Here is a 20,407-nt window from a genome sequence, read left to right on the forward strand (position 1 = left end):
ATGTGCCACTCGAAATCTTTAAATTTGGGATATCTGCCCAACACGCTGCGTCTTGAATATTTGCTCTGTGCATGTGAGCGCATCTCTCCGCGGTGCGTTGCGTGGCTCCCCCCTCGCGCAATGGACGCTCGCCTCACGCGTCAGGGTTTGGCGTGGAGCTCGTGCACGACTGGCTGTGCTCAGCGCCACTTCCGGCTTCCGTCATTTCATTCTCCCGCCGATGCGCGCAGCTCAACTCACTGTGTTCTATAAGCGCGCGAGCGGCCGACCTGCCAACACTCACTGACACTCACTCATCTCAGAGCGCGCGCGCGAGACATCTCCGCCGCGTTTTAAAACTCTTTTCCTTTTTACACTAGTAATAAAACTAGAAAGCGGACCGGAGGCTTAAAGGAGACAGGGAGTTGTTGGATGAAATCGGGGCTAAAAAGATTCATCCTCTCTTGAACATCATCACCAACCATCATTCATTCATTACCTTGACAACCTCTGGCTTTGATTGACAGCTGGAGTGGCAAAAAGCCACGAGACGCGACAGTTTGGTTACATGCATGTTGTTGATGTAACCTTCAGTTTGGCGAAGCTTGACTTTTTTTTCCCCCCCTTTCTTTTTTTGGTGGCAAAGAGGAAAAGAAAAATAATTGCAAAACTCTTCCTGATGCCCGAGCTCGTTCTCAGCCGTACTGGAGAATAAGAGAATTCAGCAAGAGGCTCGAAAAGGGAATCTGAGCAGCGCATGAGTTTGTGAGCGGACTGGGAAATTAAATCGACGACACAGATCCAGAGGTTTATTGGAGCGCAGGCTGATGGCGCAAAGGGTAGGTGTAAAATCTCCAACACTCACCTCCACTAACACACTATCACAGGCCTCGACTGTCGCTGCTGCACACGCAAAACTACTTCAGTGAGACACTTTACTGGGAATATTCGCCTGAGCTCCGCGTCCGACAGCAGCTTTAAAGGGACGCTTTCTATCCTCGCGTCGGGGAAGCAGAAGTTTACGATGTTTTTGGTAATTACAGATCATGAAACTTTAGTTTCGCGCTGGACAGCTTTTTAACAGGATTGCCGTTTTGAATCTGTCGTCTCATTTCCCCTCACTTTCATTCTTTCTCTAAAGCGTTGTCTTTTGTCCTCTTCTTGACTTTCTGCTTCTCTTGCAGTACGATGAGCTGGCTCATTACGGCGGCATGGACGGGGTCGGTATGTACGGGGATCCTCACGCGCCTCGGCCGCTCCCGCAGGTCCATCATCTGAATCACGGACCGCCGCTCCACGCCAGCCAGCATTACGGCACACATGCCCCCCATCCCAATGTCATGCCCACCAGCATGGGCTCAGCTGTCAACGACGTGTTAAAGAGGGATAAAGATCAAATTTACGGGTGAGTTCGATAATAATATCGGGTCGGCGATATTATCCTATAGACGGGTTTCTCTTTCACTTAATAGTTTTTACACAGCTTCTTAAAACTTGTTTCTTTCGTATTTAGCATATTTAGCGATATCGCTGGCAAATAAGTTTAGGATAGCGTTCACACTTGGTTATGCGATTGTTTTAAACCTTATTTCTGTTTGCGTAATCTTGAACCTGCCGCTCCTCGCTTATATGTAATGTACGATACTTTTGTTTAAGATGTACTGTGGCACGCTACTCTAATGTCATCTAAGTTCAAATTCAACCCCCGTGTGTGATTGCGACGCGAATGTAAAATAACATTCACACATAAAACGACCGAACTGTCATTTTTGAATATTTCGCAATGTGTACTACTACAGTGAAACTGCTTCAGTTTTGGGACGCAAATGAAAAGTATTTCTCGCCGTGCAGACTGCAGATGAAAGTCCCTCATTTGATTTGTGAATTCATCAGTTAAATGTGAACTGACCGGTCGCTTATTGTTTCTGCAGTCATCCTCTGTTTCCTCTGCTGGCTCTGGTGTTTGAGAAGTGTGAGTTGGCCACATGTACCCCCCGTGAGCCCGGGGTGGCTGGAGGAGATGTGTGCTCCTCTGACTCCTTCAACGAGGACATCGCTGTCTTCGCCAAACAGGTCACACACATCTCTCATCTCCAGCAGAACCCATTTAAACAAACAACACGCCATTTTCATTTAAAGACCAATTTACATGTCTGTACAACCATGTTCACGGGGGTGAATCACACCACATTTGACTTTATCTACATTAATGGAGATTACAAATTGTATGCTTTTTTTTTCAATTTAATTAAAAGCTAACGATTGAATTGTTCAAGATGCATTTCTCCTCGCGCATAATCGATTGCTAATAACCCTGATTCTGGTATGTTTTTAGGTCCGTGCAGAAAAACCTTTATTTTCTTCAAATCCAGAGTTGGATAATTTGGTAAGATCAAACATCACTTACCGTCTTCACAATATCCGGCAATTCAGTTCCCTCGATTGACCTTTATTTATTGTATTTTTGCATGCGATTTGGAGTTGATGTGTGAAATAAGTCCCTCATTACAGCTGATTTCCCCATCAACCCCCTTAACGCTTCACTCCGGCCAACAATCACACAAGCATTTTGTTTTTACAATTATTATTATTTTATTAAATTTTTTTCATCTTTGCAAAAATTATTGCTTTTTATTTCTAACTCGAATTAATGTTAATACATGAATGATTTCATATTGTTTGATTTATATTTTATTTTTTGGGTGGGGGTTGTGTTCATATCAAATAATATTAATCCTAGAATACTTCTATTATTCTTCACAGATGATTCAAGCCATACAAGTATTACGGTTTCATCTTTTGGAGTTAGAAAAGGTAATCTTTTATTGCTTCGCATTGATTTCCCTTTTGAATTAACTTAATAATCAAGATCAATCTGTGAAATTAAATGCTGATTTATTTTTCATCATCAAGAATTCATGCTTTGTGCTATACAAAATCAGATGACGTTGTTTGACAAAATGATATAAATTAAATTCATGATTCAATACACATGCACGTTTTCGTAATCCACGGATTCTGAAAATCCGGCAAATGTGACTTTTCACAGTCTTCTAAATCAAACTTTTAATATTCGTACGAAAATCAAAACAGTTGCTATTTTCGCGGATTTGCTATAGTTGTTTTATTAAGATATTATTGCGCTTTTTCTACGTTTATTTGGTCGTTTAACTTGTTGCGGGGCCTCTTGAGAATAATAATAAGGCTCGCAACACTATCTCTATTGTTTGCTTGTCTCATAATGTCTTTAATTGTGCTTATTATCGGAGCGGCTGTTGAAAGAGTTTCTCTCTTCTGTTCAAGGTGCACGAACTCTGCGACAACTTCTGCCATCGGTACATCAGTTGTTTGAAAGGAAAAATGCCTATAGATTTAGTGATTGATGAACGGGACGGCAGCTCAAAATCAGACCACGAGGAGCTCTCGGGATCTTCAACCAATTTAGCCGATCATGTAAGTAGCCGGATGTGTTGATTTCTCTCGGCTCTGCTGTAAATATCACATATAAGTGCATGTGCACATCTAGATGTGTTTGTTGATCGACTGTGCGGAAAGTTCATGTCTGATTCAGTAGATGTGTGTCCTTTAATACTCGCGCATTGTAATGACTGATTTAATACTGCTCGGAAATACATGAAAAGCGTTAAATAATATATATCGTGGTGTGAGACAATATATGTACACGGCTGGGCAGTGAGTTCAGTCTGTGCTTCCTCATAGTTCGGCAGGAGGACGATGATGATGGTGTTAATGTGTTTAATTGTCTCGTATTGATTTAGTCGTGGTTTGCGTCTATTTACAGGCCCGATGCGCCATAATACTGAATGCAATGAACACTCAGAAGCTTTGCATTTAAAATCAGCTTGTTTAAATGTTGGGAATGAAGTTAACGCGTCGTCTAATTGACACGGAGCGTTCTTCGCGTGTGTTCATGTGTTGAAGAGTGGAGATTCAGCAGCAGCTCAAACTTGTTAAGAATTAAAGCAGATTTGAGGCTCGAGCATCTGTTGGGTTTATCTGATTCTGCTGCATTAATGTGAATCAGTGATTAAAACCCTTATACTGTAAAACTCACTCTGAGAATAAGACTTGACTTTAGTCATTGGGGTAGTTGTCACGGATACAGATCATTTTGATCAACAGAAAATCAAAAATGGCTCTTTGATTGGACCGTCGGAAGTTTTTGGTCGAAATTGCATTTATGATTTTTTCGATTAGGCTCATTTTCCCTTTGCGTCAGTTTTTCAAGCGATTTGTGTCGATCTCAAAATGTCTATAATTTTGTGAATTAATAGCACAAAAAATAAATAAATAAATGATAGTGTGAATAAATAAAAATGCTTATAACAATTAATTTAGTTATTCCAGGTGTTTCAGGAACTGTCAAATTACATGCTATAGGCCCGCATCATGAATTTCACCATTTAAATAACTTATTGTATTTAATTATAAATCATTTTTAATAATTGAAGGGTTAGGGTTGAAGTGAACTTGAGGCCTCCTTGTTAGTTTACTGAAGCCGCGTCCCCCTGGTTGAGAACACATATCTCACTGTTAGTGCAGGAATAGTATTGTGTGTGTGTGTGTGTGTGTGTGTCTGTGTATTGTGTGTGTGTCTCTGTGTATTGTGTGTGCTTGTGTGTATTGTGTGTGTGTCTGTGTCTGTGTGTCTCTGTATTGTGTGTGTGTGTGTGTGTGTCTCTGTGCATTGTGTGTGTTTGTGTATTTTGTGTATTGTGTGTGCGTGTGTGTGTGTGTGTGTGTCTGTGTATTGTGTGTGTGTGTGTGTGTTTGTGTGTGCGTGCTGTCTGTGTGTGTGTGTGTGTGAGTGTATGTATTTTGTATGTATGTGTGTGTGTGTGTAGTGTGTGTGTATATGTGCATTTTCTTCTGTGTTGAAGTTGCATTGGTGTAGTATGTGGGTATGCATACCAGAGATTTTGGTGTGATAGTTTGTTTGAGGCTCAAATTTACACATTGTGCGTGAGCATTTATGTTCGTCTGGTCAGCTCAGTAAAAAACATGAAGTACCGTTGGATTATATTGAGAACTAAAGACAGCAAACTGGATCTCTGCTCAGCAGATTCACCAAATCCACTAAAACATAACAAATAGTTCATTTTTAAATCACTTTATTATAGATCCCCTTTTTGTGTTTTTGAGAGAGGAAAGCAGTTTAATAGTTGAAAATGCTAATTTATTTAGTTAGGACCTCTCTAATCCATTTTTCTTTGCTTTGATATGCATTTTTAATATATTTTGCCCCGGGCTACATCATTTGGTGAAAGTTGCCTTGCTGGGGATGAAGGACATGCGTTGTGCTCTCTCTCTCTCTGTCTCTCTTTCTCTCTCTCTTCCTGGTGAAGGCTACAAATATGGTCTCTGTTATTTACTATTGAATACAAAATTGTCTTTGCGTGTGCTTTATAGTACTGTCTGTGTATTCAAGGCCTTTGTCACGCTGTCATTATATCTTTGACTTCTGTTACCGCCCCACCTTCACCTTGACCTCTGATTCAACTGGAAAAGAAATCACTCATGCAGCTTTTCACGAATAAACCTTGAAATTATTATTATTATTATTATTATTATTATTATTATTATTATTATTATTTAGATTTAACACCAGCCATACAGCATAGAGAACACTTTTATGTGTTAAGTATTTTTGCATTAATGGAAATGATTTCTGTGTCCTCTGTTTAATACACCCAAATAATAATCTGTTAATAACAAGTTAATAATCTATTCTAATATACATTATGAATTTGTCTTTGTGCTTTCACACATAGTTGCACAGGATTTTTTTAAACATGTGCTACACATAACATGTGGGCTCCAAGGCTTGTGCATTGGTTGGGCATGTGTGCTGCTGGCACCCTCATTTCCCCATATTGCTGGAGGCCGTCAGTAGTTTCTATGCAGGTTCTATGTAGACATATATACTGTAGATATACTGTAGATTGTTCTTGGAGTGATAAACTACGGCTTTTTGCATGCGTTGAGCGTGCAAATCAATTCATATGCTAATTAGATGTCTCTGGTTTTTATTTGCTGTTTTTTATCTCTGTGGTGCTTGCTTTATGAGAAACTATGTGAGACGATAGATGTGTCTGTATCTTACAGGTCATCTAAACTACTGCATTCATGTCGATCGGGTTTTTCTAAACTAACACACTCAAACACTCATTAATGCATCATGCTGGAACGATCAGATGTGTTGATCGGTGTTTGACGGCTCACTTGTTGCTGTTCTAGTGTGCTTCTTTAGTGTACATCTAGTGCACTTTCAGGGATACGGACCCAGAATACAGAGTACGAGCTGTAGAATTGAATGTTTGCGATTTACTGTCAGAATGATTTGGAAATTGGTTACACTTTATATTAGGTGGCCTTAGCTAACATTAAATACATACAAGACTATGCAACAACATGTATGTACATAATAAGTACATTGTATCAAATAGTTCAGTACATAGTACTGTAGTTAAGGCCACCTAATATAAAGTGGGTCTTGTTTTTGTATTCATGTTGCCCATTTAAACTCAAAGGAATGGTTGAGGATTCAGGATGTGATGTCATGTTACATGTTTAAGTGTCAAGCGAGGTGTGTTTTTGGCACATTGTGTCATACAAAAAAGAATCTCTTAAAATTCTCAGCTGTCAATTACTCTGCTTAATTAAGGCTCCTTCTTCATTCTCGTCAGATAATTGGCAGGTTGGGTTTGAATAGTCATTTTGAATAGCTTCAGTCATGTTAACATCTTTTCGGATCGACTGTGTAATTACATGTTAAATTCAACAGAACTGTGTGTGTGTAGAGTTGATGTGCAGGATGCATCGTGAAAGGTCAGGTGCTGAAGATTTACGCTCGCCTGTGTTCTGTGTTTCGTGCGTGTACGAGCCCTCCGTGCAAACAGGGAATTTAGATGCGGCTGCAGTCATTCCTGATCCAACATACATTTTTGTGGAAATGGACGTCATCAGAGATGTTCAGGGCCTGTGTGAGTGGCTTGACGGGCAGGGCAGGTGCGTGTCAGTGACGGATCAGCTGCTCGTCTTTCAGCATTGTCTCCAGCTTTTATATTAATTACAACTTGCATTATCACCGTAGAGTCCGTGACCCCTGCGATGGGTGAAAGGCCTCTATCTTATACTCATCTGCACCATTGTGCCACCACTGTGTTTGCGGCCTGGTAACGGCTCTCTTTAACACAATTAGAGAGCGGACTGCATTTGACTCCTCATTATCTGCGGCGTTGGGGAATAGTCACATGCTCGCGGGGTGGGGTGGGGGGACTCTCAGCCATTTGAGTCACACGATGTCTCTCACTCGCTTTCTTTACAGCTTGTTTGAACTTTAATGGACTCTTGGGAGCCCTGACAACTGTTTTGTTGTGATGTGAGGCCTGAGAGAGAGAGAGAGAGAGAGAGAGAGAGAGAGAGAGAGCTGCATTATTCATAACTGGGAAGAGGGCTGTTGCTTTTTTGCTGCCAAACAGCATGAGGAAATTCAATCCTGACTGATATCAGCTGCATTGTCACAAAACCAAAACTCTACTGTTTGTTTATTTGAGCTGGAGAAGATGCGGCTGTTGGCTGTTTGGTTGTTGTTGTTGCATGTTTGTTCAGTTGATGAAATCATTTGATACTGGCTTCACTAAAACAGTCACATACAGTTCATGGCTAAAGCAACAGTGTATTACAGTGTTAAAGTGAAACTAGGAGTGTGTGTGTGTGTGTGTTGCAGCAGTGGGCGTCTCAGCTACAGGAAATAGAACCCCGTCATTTTCTTTCCTTGGAATAACACGCACTCATTCTGTATGAAGCTTAGTTGAGCTACATTATACAGCTGTCTTTTTTTCTTTTTCATTCCACTCTTCTCTCGCCTCTTTTTAAGACATTTGGTTGATCATAAATTTGAGTTCTGAACACCACAAATAATCTGAGAAAGGTGTGACGCGACTGGACTGACCATATTCACGTATTGAATGGACATTTTCTGTTACAGCATTTCAGACAAAAGTTTCAATATCTGATGTGTTACCTGCAGTATATTTATTATTAGAAACAAAGTATTACTATTTTGGTTAAGTTGCTCTTGCATTCCACTTGAGTAAGAAATCAGAGTGAGCACGTCTCAACATTAGACACATTAAACGAAGGAGTTTATCACAATGCAATGCAGTTCTAAACTATATTGAACCTGACAGCAAACCCGCAGCTCGTGTGTGAGTGCAGCAAAGAGCAGTGTGTCATTGCACATGAGATGAGGACGTCAGTCGTGTTGTGTGCATTCACACTGTATGCGGTTTCATCAGATATCATCTTGTGACTTACTGAATATGTCTGTAGAGCATGCACCAATGTGTCTCGTGCCGCTTTCCACCTTCCTCGTGAGATGAGCTCGCTGCACGCAAACGCAGCGCAAGCCATGATGTCCGATTCGTGAACAAATGACTCTTTTGAACTGAGACATTTTAATGAATCAAAAGAGGAGTTTGAACTCAGGAGTTCAGGTTAGCAGTTTGAATCAGAGTCACTTTTTCAACGAATCAGCCATCAGTGCTTTCACAACAGGGAGTGCAGACATTTCAAAATAAGAGTACCATGTGGATTTTGGGCTTTTTTCTATTTAAAAGTCTCATGTTATGTACCAAATCTTGTTTTTGTTCTGGTTATTGATTGGGGTAGCACAATAAACTAAAAGTTTATGATGAACACAATTAAATAAATATATAAATACAAATTGTTTTTATTTCTAAAGTTTAAAAGCATGCCATTTCAATTCTGTGTCTTATTTTATTCCACTCGATGGCAGCAAGTACTAGAAAAAAATATTTTTTTCCTCTATCACCTTCCATCACATTATACTGATCTGAAATGTAGGTGGTGCTCTAACACATTTTAGCCCTCACCCATAGACAACAAGTGCTAAGAGCTCCCACACTGTTTTGTTGAATATCTTGACTGCTGAGTTATCTAGAAGCCCAATATAGGTGTCATTGGACAACAGAGAATCCAGCATTACGATGATGTGTAGCATTTCATCTTCAGTAAATGAAAACCTATTTTGCTAATGATTTGTTTTTCGTATTTTTCTTTTTCTACCAAACTTCATATTTTGTTAAAACACATTTTGACTCAAAATTGGATTTTTCGCCCAAGCAAGCTCACAAACAAGTACACAAGTCATTTATTTAACTCATTTTAAAGCTAACAACCCACGGTAAGATTTGAGGCTATTTGGGGCTTACAGATCAGTGGTCAGCACAGAAAAGAGACGTTTTATGCCTTACCAAACAAATGTTTCACTTTGTGATCATTTTGAAAGTAATTCAAACTGTGGTAATATGCAACAACATAAACTACTCAATCACCTTCCTTTCATTTGAGCTATGACATGTCTATTTAAGTGCTATGTGAAGAACATTTAAATTCATTTTAAAATGTCTACAACATAATCTCTCATAATCACAAATGTTTTCAGGCATTATTGTGTTTTATTTTTATTTTTTTCAACTAAATGCAAAAGTTATGGTTCTTTAAAGTTCAGATTCTACGCTTTCAAATGATTCCCCATATGCCTAACTTATGCATCCAGGGTTGTCAGCTTTTTAAGTGATAAAATGGCTTGCCGTACAGTTTAAGAGGTTAAACCCCTGATTAATGGGTTATCAGCTGTCTTCGTTTTCTTCGGCTTTATATCTGGTTTCTGAACGACAATCTAAATCAAGCAATTCTGTAATTTGGCAACTTAAACAGCCATTTGGCTCCAACATATTTCAGATTAGGAGGGAATGGCTCAAAAGTAAAAAAAAATGTAGTCTGGAGCCCTGCTACATTAAAGTCTGAAATTGCGAGGGTCGAGAGAGGGTTAGAAATGCTCATGAAAAACTAAATTCAGACTGTTATTAAAAACTTTAGTAATGTTGTAAGTTGATCATTCTGAAAAAAAATGTAATAGTATAAAAATGTTTGATATGACCCCTTTAAAGCTGTCTTTGTGTGATTTTGTGAAGATTGCGTCTGTTGCACTGAACGTTCTCTAGTATACTGAGCTAATTCATTAACACCAAGCAGACTTGATTCCCCTCAGATTAAGACTTGAGCTTTGTCTGTAATGAGCTTAAACACCAAACACGCACTCTCAGTCTGCAGATATTTTGGGTGTCTCTGTGTGTGAGTTTGTTTGGACAGACGCATAGTTCACGGTTGTGTCATGTGTGCAGGTGACATGTCGAGCATGTTTTTGTGCATGTGTGTACGTGTTTGGAGGGATTGTAAAGTGTAAGGGTGTAAGACAGATAAAACACTTCCTGTACAGTATAAATCCTGTTTCCCTGCGGCCCCATCAGGCTCTGAGTATCCTCAGGAACGCGTGAGAAGGAGAAACCCTCATAAACTGGGTCTGTCAAGCTCCAAAATGACAAAATATCACCATAAAACGTCCATATACCAAATACAACTCAAATGTGAAATATATATTTAGATAGTTTTCTGTCAAAAAAAAACTATAAGTCAACAGCTCATCAGATGAGACCAACATTAGAATTTTTATAGAAAATCTAAAGACAGAATTATGGAGCCCTTTAGAGGACAGGGTGGGATTTTTTTATTTTCAAAATTGTATCTCGCAATAAAATTTAACATGGTTATACTATTGTGTTTTTTTGTCGGAAATTGTAGTTTTCATGTAGTAAAACTGTAGTAACCATGACTGCAGTAACTAGGGATGTACACAAGTAATCATATAATCGGGAACTAGTTCAGCTTTATATATTGAACTAGTAAAAACACTGAAACTGCTTCTGTCACCTGAATCTTGCCATTACAGCTCAATGCATTGGTTGGCACTGTGCATAATGCCATTTTTTTATCTAGATGCTGTTCTTAATTTTCATAAGAAAAACATACGCAAAGGTTGAAGGCTGAACTTCAGTTCAAAATTTCAAGTAATCGATTACACATTTTTTGATGTGTCAAAATGACTCTAAATGTCCATCCCAAGAACTAACCATGTTTGTGTTTGGGTGGATATCGTGGTTTTACTATTGTATTACTGTAGTATCTATCCAAAGTAAGCATGTTTGTTTGGCAGGAGCCATGGTTTTAATACAATATAGTGTATGCATACAGTAACCATGGTTAATCTTGTGGTTACTAGGGTTTAACAACAAATACCATATGGTTACTATAGTAAACCACATTAACCACAAAATGACTTTTATTACCACTGAATACATTTTTCTGTATTATTGCTATGGTTTCACTATGAATATCATGTTGAAAATATGGTTCCTATTCAGGAATCCTATTTCAGAAGAAAAACCCTGCCCTGTCTTGTAAGGGGCTTTGTACAGGATAGTTATTCTGGGGTGTAGTCTTCTGTAATGCTGTAACGTTGTTTCCATAGTAGTTTGAGTCTGACAGACAGGCAGCAGTGATGGTTTTGTTGGTTCTCAGTCATTCATGTTCTCTCTCTGTCTCTCTGTGTTTGTGTTGTTGATGGGGCACGTGGACGGATGGATCAAGAATCCGACGTCCTGGAGAGATCACGACGACGCCACGTCCACACACTCGGCCGGAACGCCTGGACCCTCCAGCGGAGGACACGCCTCACAGAGCGGAGACAACAGCAGCGAACAAGGTGAGCACACAATACACACTCTCTCGGCCCAGTCTGTGGTCATATTCATTGCTCTATCGTTTTACACATCAGTGTATGTGTAGCCTCTGCATCTGTACAGACTCTTCATTCAAAAGCACATGCACAGGATGACATCACAATTGTGTGATGGACGTCAGCGTGAGTTACTGTAACAACACACATACACACTCATGTTGTGATCATAACAACACAGAACTGCATTCATCATACATGTGACAATGCTGATGTGTGTGAATAAATCAGATGATGTCTGAAAGAGAGAGTGAGTTTGATGGTGGAGTAAAGAGTTATTGATCAGACTGAAATCATGAGTACAAGTGACCTGTAATCCTCCGCACAGCAGTTATCGACTCGCTCGAACTGGATCCAGTAACGGCCGGTCGATACCACACAACACACTTACCGTACGACACTCACAACTGCCTACAACTGATCCGGTCAGGAGCTGGACCCGATACAACCAAACATACCTCGCTCACGAGAGACAGACAGACAGACAGACAGGAGACCCCATCCAAACAGGTGTAAAAGTGCCGCCTTCTCACCACCCAGTGGTTCGGTCAAATCAACCTTATTCGGAGGTGGTTGTACACGTTGTGCTCGTAGGGAAAGCACTTGTCTGTTTCAATGCATTCGAACTGCAGCAAAGCACAGCCTTCTCACCTGTCAATCAACCGATGGGCTAAAACAAATGTTTCAAACTGTGCATAGTGTGTAGATTTCACCGAACTTCCTCAGTGTTTCTGATATCAACATGCAAAGATACAGATGACATATAATCTAATAACTGTTCAAATACAGCTTAAATTCCATTTAGAGGGCATCTGGGAGAAACTGCACTGACATTTTTTCCACATTACAGTTTTAAACAGTTTTTGCACTTTGTTGTCATGCAGAAACACACTGATGTAGTGATGGACGGATGTTAGAAAAGAGACCTGGTGCAAACCTGGTGACCTAAACGCATCTTAATTCCAGGTGTAAACAGGGCCGTTGATGCAGCGATGTGGTGGTTTGGTGCTGGAGGTGTGCTTTAACCTTTGAACCTGCTCAGCTCAACAGACGCCTCATTGCTCACATTCTTGCAATTATATTCACGCTTGACAAGCTCGCTGACTCACAACACACAAACACACACACATGCACGTCTGTCTGTTTGAGAAGCTCATGTAGTAAGACAGGTCTAAGGAGAGACAGACAGACAGACAGAGAGAGAGACAGCTCCATCACCACACTTATGCAATATTTGTAAAATGTAAAAGTTTACGCTACAGACTAGAAGGTGTAAAGTTCAGAAAAGAAAATTCCACCAGGATCCCTCACTGTGTGTGTGTGTGTGTGTGTGTGTGTGTGTGTGTGTGAAGGGGTTGTTGATTCATAAGTTGAGTTTAATTTTGAAGAATAATTGAACTCAATACTCACCCTTAATAGAGACATAGAGAGAGACTGAAAGAGGATATTATCCATAAAACACTCATCAAATCAAGCTAGATGAAGCACAGACAATAAACATACTTTCATACACCTCACATTTCAACCACATCTGTAAAATGACTCTGTTTTTCTATTTTTGCAAACATCTCTTCATGTTCATGTCTCTGTAGTCCCGGTGCTGTGCAGTCTAACAGCACAATGCAAGTTTTTACAGCTCTATACTTTTGGTTGAGCTGATTGTTAAATCCTCCAATAACGTTAGAAAGCAACAGCAGTAAAACAGCTCCGTACGTTTCCTGTTAGCATCACAGAAGCTGAATTATTCATGTGAAGAGTCGAATCTTCAGGGAAAACAGCCTTTAATGTACATTCATATGAGAGTCATGCTGTATTCAGCTCAACTCTCTTTCTCTCTGTTCTGAACTTTTTCACTCTTTTCCTGTGTTTTACACTCTTGTCTGTACTCTTGCTCTGTGTTTAGTATTCTTGTTTCATTACATTAGCAGGAAACATAATAACCCTTTAATGCATGGGCCTAACATTATTACATACCTCAGGGTTTAGTGACCCGGCACGTATATCCATCACAAACAGATCTGCAAAATGTCCAGATAGTGTCAAATGAACTAAACATTTTCAAGAAAATTTGAAATTTGATACATTTTGACATTTTATTTTTTAGATGATGCAACAAATAAAAAAACAGAATTAATTTCTTCCATGCTGAAATTTCATTAGAAGCAACTGACTGTCAAACACATATTGAGCTACATATAATGCGTACGATACACATAATACTTATACATACATAATATACTTATACATATACATAATAATACTTTTTAAGTCCAAGTTGTTTCTTCATCAAATGTAAATCAAGTCAATCACTGAAACATCAGCACCACCTTGATTAAGAAATAGCATGGATAATACGTATGTAATTGTAGCATATATTACTCATTTGTCTTGCAATAATTACTGATAAATTGATATTCTGTGATTGTAAACTTAAATAGAAATGAAATAATCATACAAAGCACAAAAATAAAAGAAAGACGCTTACATATCTCAAGTCTTTAACGACCCTATACCTTTTGGTAATCAAGCAGTTGTAAAATATATATATATATTTTTTAATTTTAGTTTTTTGTTGGGCTGTTCAGAAGAGAAAGGTTGAGGAATAGTAAAGTGGGTATGGATGAGGCATCATCCCGGGTCACTAAAGACCCGAGCTGTGCATTAAAGGATTCAAATGGAAATAAAGCAGAGCTCCAGTAATGTTGTTCTGTAAGACAGAATCACACGTCACTCCAAACACCCCTGCTGTCCTGACTCAAGATGATCATTTATTTCTTCTCATTCTGAAAATGCATCATAATTAAATGTCATCCTGCTGGTTGTAGCAGGTAAATATCAACAGTAGTTGATATTTTTCTGTATTATATCACCGGCTACTGAAAGACAGAACGGAAAAATTAGGATAAAAACACACAGAGACCCCGGGGCGTTGCCTGCTCTGGATTGTTACAAGCATGACTGTACATTGGCCCTTTAAACGAGAATTTTCTCCGGGGTTCTTGTTTTAGCATGCAGTGCCCGAGGGGGTCAGCCAAGAGGTCACTGTTAAGAGGTGATAATCCCTCTGAACTGTTTTCCAGCGCTGTTTTCCCTCATGGCCTGAACGCTGCAGTTCTCCAGAGAGTTTCACTCGTGTTTCTGTCCTGTCACGACACTCCTTGCACATCTTGACTGTTTAAGGTGTGCTGATTTTAGCATTAACTCGTTCTTCTGCCGTCTCCACTTGCCAGCCCACTTTTTCATCCATCTTGATTCTGGAAGTATTTTTCCCTTTCATTTTTTCCATAGGCATTGGTGTAGGGATTGATGTTGGTCTGATTGGTGGATCTTTCTCTTGAGGATCATGTGCAGTGTAATTGTTCACCAGGAATTATGCTATTAAACATGATTTCTGAAATTTTGAATAACATGGACTGACATTTTTAATGGAAGCATATACATAAAGGATAATGTACAGTCGGTCGGTTGATATCACAGAATAAACAGACTGACTGTAAATTATCCCACTTATTACACGGCTACTAACCAAATAAATAAATAAATGCATGGACATAAAATATTGATTTGAGTTGAAATTATGTAAATCTGTGACAAGTAATAAATCCTGGAACCACTGAAACACACCTCCGAACATCTGATAATAACATCTCCTCATTATTCCGATTATTACAAGACTATTTGTTAAATGAACATATAAATGCACATGAGACATTGATTTGAGTTTACATTATTTTATTATGTTACTTGTAGAGAACACACAGTGATCGGAGAAGCAGGAAAGATGAATCGTTATATCCAGATGAGCGGTCTGAGAAGTGGATGTGCGGTTGTTACTCAGAAAAATCAAACCACTAGATGGCGCCATTCAACAATCAGAATCAAGTCTGTCTATGAAGGTTTATAAGTTATAATTACTAATCAATTAGACTATGGAGGAAATGAATGTTCATTTTACTTCCGGAACCCAACTGCGCTCTATTGTGTTTGCCTGGTGGGCCTAACGTCCTCCACATGCTAATCTCGCCCGCTGCCTCCCTCCAAACACCCTGAATGTTTGTGAACAGCTAGCATGCAGCGGTGTGGTCTTAAAGAATGTGTCACGGTGCCGATGCCCTACAGGTACCTCTCAAACGCTCCGCTCACGTCCAAGAGAGTAGGCGGATGAGAAAGAGACACTACTTCAGTGTTTATGCAAATCTTTTGGGGAATTATTGCAGATAAGCTCATTTTATAGTCAGATTTCCGCTGCCTCGTGTGCCGGAACGAGTTGTCGAGTGCATTTGAGGAGAAATGCCAGACCGTCAGTCCGTTTGCCTGCTTTGAGGAGGCTGCAAAGGAGGGGTTCGACGGCGTTTAGTGTCATTAGCTCTCGTTATTGGAGGCAGCCGTCTAATAATTTCTAATTACCCTAAGGAGGTATTAGCAGTGTTAGTCAGCAAGGATAATTTCTTATTTGCACGCCTGAAGCGCTGAACTCGCTAGAAGAAAGCATGCTAATGTGCAACAAAACAAATCAACATGCGACGTAGGGCCACGAGCTTCAGGGAGGACGAGAGATCACGTTCATTATGCATCAGGATAATTCATTTAGAAGGTTATCAATTTCAGAATAGAGCACACACACACATATACACACGGAAACCATTAAAAATGTGGAAAAATGAAGCTGCTATTCATCCGTTCAGTTTGTGCCAATTACACACTTTCCATGTTTTAAGGCTTAATGTGCTGTCGAATGTTAAATACTGCTCTCCTTTCTTTATTCTCTTTCTTTACTCTGATCCTAAACATCCTTAAAGTCAACATGAAATGGTCTTAACTTGATTTTATACCATCCAATCAGTCCCCCATGGAGAAAGTGTTTCTATATGATGAGTGCTTGGAAAAGAAGAGAGCTTGATTTTGAATACTGAAAAGAAAAGTCATTTCTGAGGCAAAGCAAGAGAATAATATGATTAATAAGATTACAAAAACAACATTTCCCATGTACACATTCAGATAAAAAAAACAGGAACATTTTTAATTTCATGTTGATTTTAACATGTGGAAGCTTTGGTTCTCTTTTCTGAAACATACTTGGTTGAATTTTTTCAGAATTAAGCTTGTCCAGCAGTATTCATCTTTATTTACTTATTTTTTTACGTTGCGCCGTTGCCCTGGTAATGGTGTTTTCCCTCCTTTTCTTCTCAAAAGCATCTCTCCTCGTCCGATGAGACTGAATCTCCCTTGAAACAATTGAAGGAAGTTTCAGCAGACACTGTTTAGATGTCTGACATGTAACTCCAAACAATCCGGTCTCGCGATAACAGACGCTTTTCCACATTCTACATCGTTCAGTGGAAAAGCTTCAAAACTCATGAGGGAAAACACACACTCACACACACACACACACACACACACACACACACACACACACACACACACACACACACACACACACACACACACACACACACACACACAGAGTTTAGACAAAGCACAGAAGCACACAAGACAAAAGAGAGATGTTGTGTTTTGTGGAGTTGAAGGGTCAGCTCTGTATTGTCTGTTACTCACTGGGCGACGTTCCTCAGACACCCGACTGTCTGCAGGAGACATCTGTGAATCCGACCCGCTGACCCTCGAAATGCTCTGATGTGAGGGAACGCTGCCTTTAGCCCTCACATGGCCCGCAGGACAAACTCCACTTAAAAAACTGAGAGAGAGAGAGACAGATAGACAGACAGATCCGGCCGGAGCGTGCAGGACTGTCTCTGTTCTCCCCCAAAGGCCTGGCCGTTCCTCCTCAGAAGCTCTTGAGACCATTTTCCTCCTCCATGTGAAGAGCTTACACCAGCTTGAGAGATGATGTGTGGGCCGCCATCCGAGCGCATCATTGTGCAGAAAATGAGTCGCATTCCCTGCGGGTTCTGATGCAGCGGCTCTGGCGAGATCAACCTTTGGCTTTGGCTGGAGATCTTTGGTGTTCAGTCCATTTTTCGCGTGTTCTGTCGGATCGTTTATGCTTCGCAGAGTTCAGCGGTCAAAGCGAAACTCACTCTGTGTCTGCGGCTGCTGAATTCACCTCTTTCTTCGATGTACGCTACACGCGCATCACTCGCAGCGAGAGCAGCTGTTTCTCTCTCTCTCTCTATTCCTTTGATTTCTGTTATAGCTGATGATGGTTCAGCTCAGGAGCTTTAGGGGAACGGCCGCTTCTGCTGTTGAGATTTTATGGGAAGAGAAAATTGAAAAATCAATAAAAAGCCAAAACAGAGTTAGAGATACAAAAATACACAGAGGGAGAAAGCAGAGAAGAGAACAGCTTTGAAGAAGCAGACAGCCATGAAGCTGAGCTAATAGACTTGAGAGATGTTTTGGTCTAATTCATGGCCAAAGAAAGTTGCACATATTTTAATCACAGACTAACCAGTCTAGAATGGCACATTAAGGTGCTATGCCCATTCTGGACAACTTAGGATGCTTACACACAGTTTACACCACATCAGAGAGCGCCGGTAATGCATTGATTTCAATGGGTATGATGTGTCGGAAGGACTGAGAAGGAAAACACAAGGGTTGCAGTGAGAATCTTGGAAAGGCAGGACTAGTTGCACTGTGAAATCGAAATAACATGGCGGGCAAATTCATTCATGTGGTGTATTCATTTATTGTCTTTTGTCATTTTTTAAAAAGATTGTAAAGAGAGAGCCTGGAGAAATGTTTCTATGTTTAATGGTACATTATGGAAAAGTTGTATTTTAGACAGCCATCTCTATTGGAGATTTCAGCTCCTCCTCCCTCAAGTACACGCCATCCAAACGGATCTTTCCCACTCCCGTGCATCAAACGCTCCGTTCCCTCATACATCGTATTCCCAAATCTTATTGTTTTTCTAAGATCAACATTGAGGATTCAGCTGTGAGCAATGGAAGACAACTAATTACAAAAAAAGTGAAGAAAACATAGATGTTGAAAAGTCACATAGCTGTTTAGAACGCTGGAATGACTGTATTTTAAACTTTGAGCTGAAAATCTTGATTAGAAATGAACTATATGCGTCCGCAGAAAGTCCTCAAAAAAGATTGTGTCTGGTCCTGGTGATACAAGCATCTCCCTACAGTCATATGTACAATATAGTTTACATCAGTGAGTCTATGAGTTTACCTGAAGTCTGTTACTCTCCACTTCCTGCTCCATTAACACAAGAAACACATTGAACATCCCGCTCGCGCTGTTAAAACACAGAGTGTCTGTGTGAAGGACAGTGGGATGTTATTGACTTGTAAAGGAGCAGTAGATGTGTGTGGAGAAGACTCGAGCTGCTCCGACTCTTGTAAACCAGGATCTGATTTCTCTGCTAGTTGGGTCCCCAGAGGGGCCGCTCACAGCTGCTGCAATAAAAAACGCGAAGTGAACTTTACTCACGGAGGTGAACTACATGAGCACGTTTTGAGTTTGTGCATGATATAATCATCTATCGATGCATTGCCATGCTGTTTCTCGTTCTATTGCATCAATACTTACCTATATAATAAATATAGGTTGTCTAAATAAGCTCAGTCTGGTCAGAGGCACTTCTGTAGACTCTGAACAAACTTCACGAGAAATAATCGCACATATCCAATTATCAAATTATGAAATTGCAATGCATTGTGATGTATTGAATTGCAACATACCGTTAGGTCAACTAGTGAAAATGTAAAACGTTTAAAAAGCCATGACGCTTCTGGGAATAAATTTAAGGTGTTATAATGGATTTGATCAGTTGATAGGTTTGGACTTGGCGGACTAGATCTGCTTATGTTGCTTTAAACAAAGACTTGCATCTACTAGAATATACAAAGATATGCATAAAATCCCTGTGAAGAAGATGTAGACAGGTGGTGCTGGGGAGGAGTGTTTCAGAGATAAAACTCTCTTGGCGCACTGCAGTGAAACCGTCTTACGTGCAAACAGCTGACACAATTTAAATGTTAAAATGGTTGAACACTGGACATGTGTGAGGGACAACACGGAATGTTTTTTCCCCCGCATGACCTAGATGTAACCATGATCAATTGAAAGCAAAACCAATGAAGCTTGTGAACAGTGTTCTCTTGTAAATCATTCGAGATGCACTTCCAGTTGTATCGCGTCAGGTCTTGCGTGAACATGCCAACGTGCTTATGTCATGCGAGAGGTAGGACTCTCCGATTGGAGAGTGACCGGAACTAAACAATTATAGTGAAAAGGACCCAAAGCATTGAATGGACCTACAGAGCAGAGCTCATTTAAACTATCCCTTTTAATGTGATTTTAAATAATAGTGTGTTTTTGGGTCGCACTCTTTCATATTGTGAGATCATTGGCGACACCAGGTCATTGAAAGCCATACGGTGAAGAGCCAGAGTGCTGCAGTAACTAATTCATGAAAGAAACTGCACATATGCATGTGAGAAACGCTGTTGGAGCCAGCCAAAGTTTTCTTTGACTCTGCCCATGAGCACGGCAGGGCCCGTGGGGGGGTCCTCACAGTTTGAACTTCATCAGGGCCTGCGCTTAATCAATATGCTATCGGAAAAAGAATTAATTACCAAAGCAGAATAAAACAGCTGCATTTTAAGGGGAGGCTCCATCAATGCTGTAATCTCTCGCTTGAGCTCCGCTGCCCTGAGGAATCGCTCTGACCGTGTGTAATGAGGAACTCTGGGAGTTTACACCCCACACGCCCCGTTCTCACACACACACCGGTCTTCCTCAACCGTATCTGCGCAGAATCCCTCC

General features: G+C 40.2%; 1 protein-coding gene across 3 annotated transcripts in view; it reads left to right on the plus strand.

Annotated features, from left to right (window-relative positions):
* The first annotated feature begins 260 nt into the window (after positions 1–260).
* Positions 261–20,407, plus strand: part of LOC127662127 (homeobox protein Meis2-like) — a 71,640-nt gene continuing 51,493 nt past the window's right edge. For 2 of the 3 annotated variants that reach the window (XM_052153157.1, XM_052153159.1), the window contains exons 1-7: positions 261–818; positions 1,164–1,384; positions 1,911–2,052; positions 2,315–2,365; positions 2,743–2,793; positions 3,283–3,432; positions 11,515–11,629. In XM_052153157.1, the coding sequence (XP_052009117.1) occupies positions 807–818; positions 1,164–1,384; positions 1,911–2,052; positions 2,315–2,365; positions 2,743–2,793; positions 3,283–3,432; positions 11,515–11,629 (742 nt within the window). In that variant the 5' untranslated portion in view covers positions 261–806. Of the gene's footprint in view, positions 819–853; positions 1,013–1,163; positions 1,385–1,910; positions 2,053–2,314; positions 2,366–2,742; positions 2,794–3,282; positions 3,433–11,514; positions 11,630–20,407 lie in introns of those variants that run through there. The other variant, XM_052153158.1, reaches the window with a different exon arrangement.

This window comes from Xyrauchen texanus, chromosome 22 (genome assembly GCF_025860055.1).
Source record: "Xyrauchen texanus isolate HMW12.3.18 chromosome 22, RBS_HiC_50CHRs, whole genome shotgun sequence".
Taxonomy (NCBI): Eukaryota; Metazoa; Chordata; class Actinopteri; order Cypriniformes; family Catostomidae; genus Xyrauchen; species Xyrauchen texanus.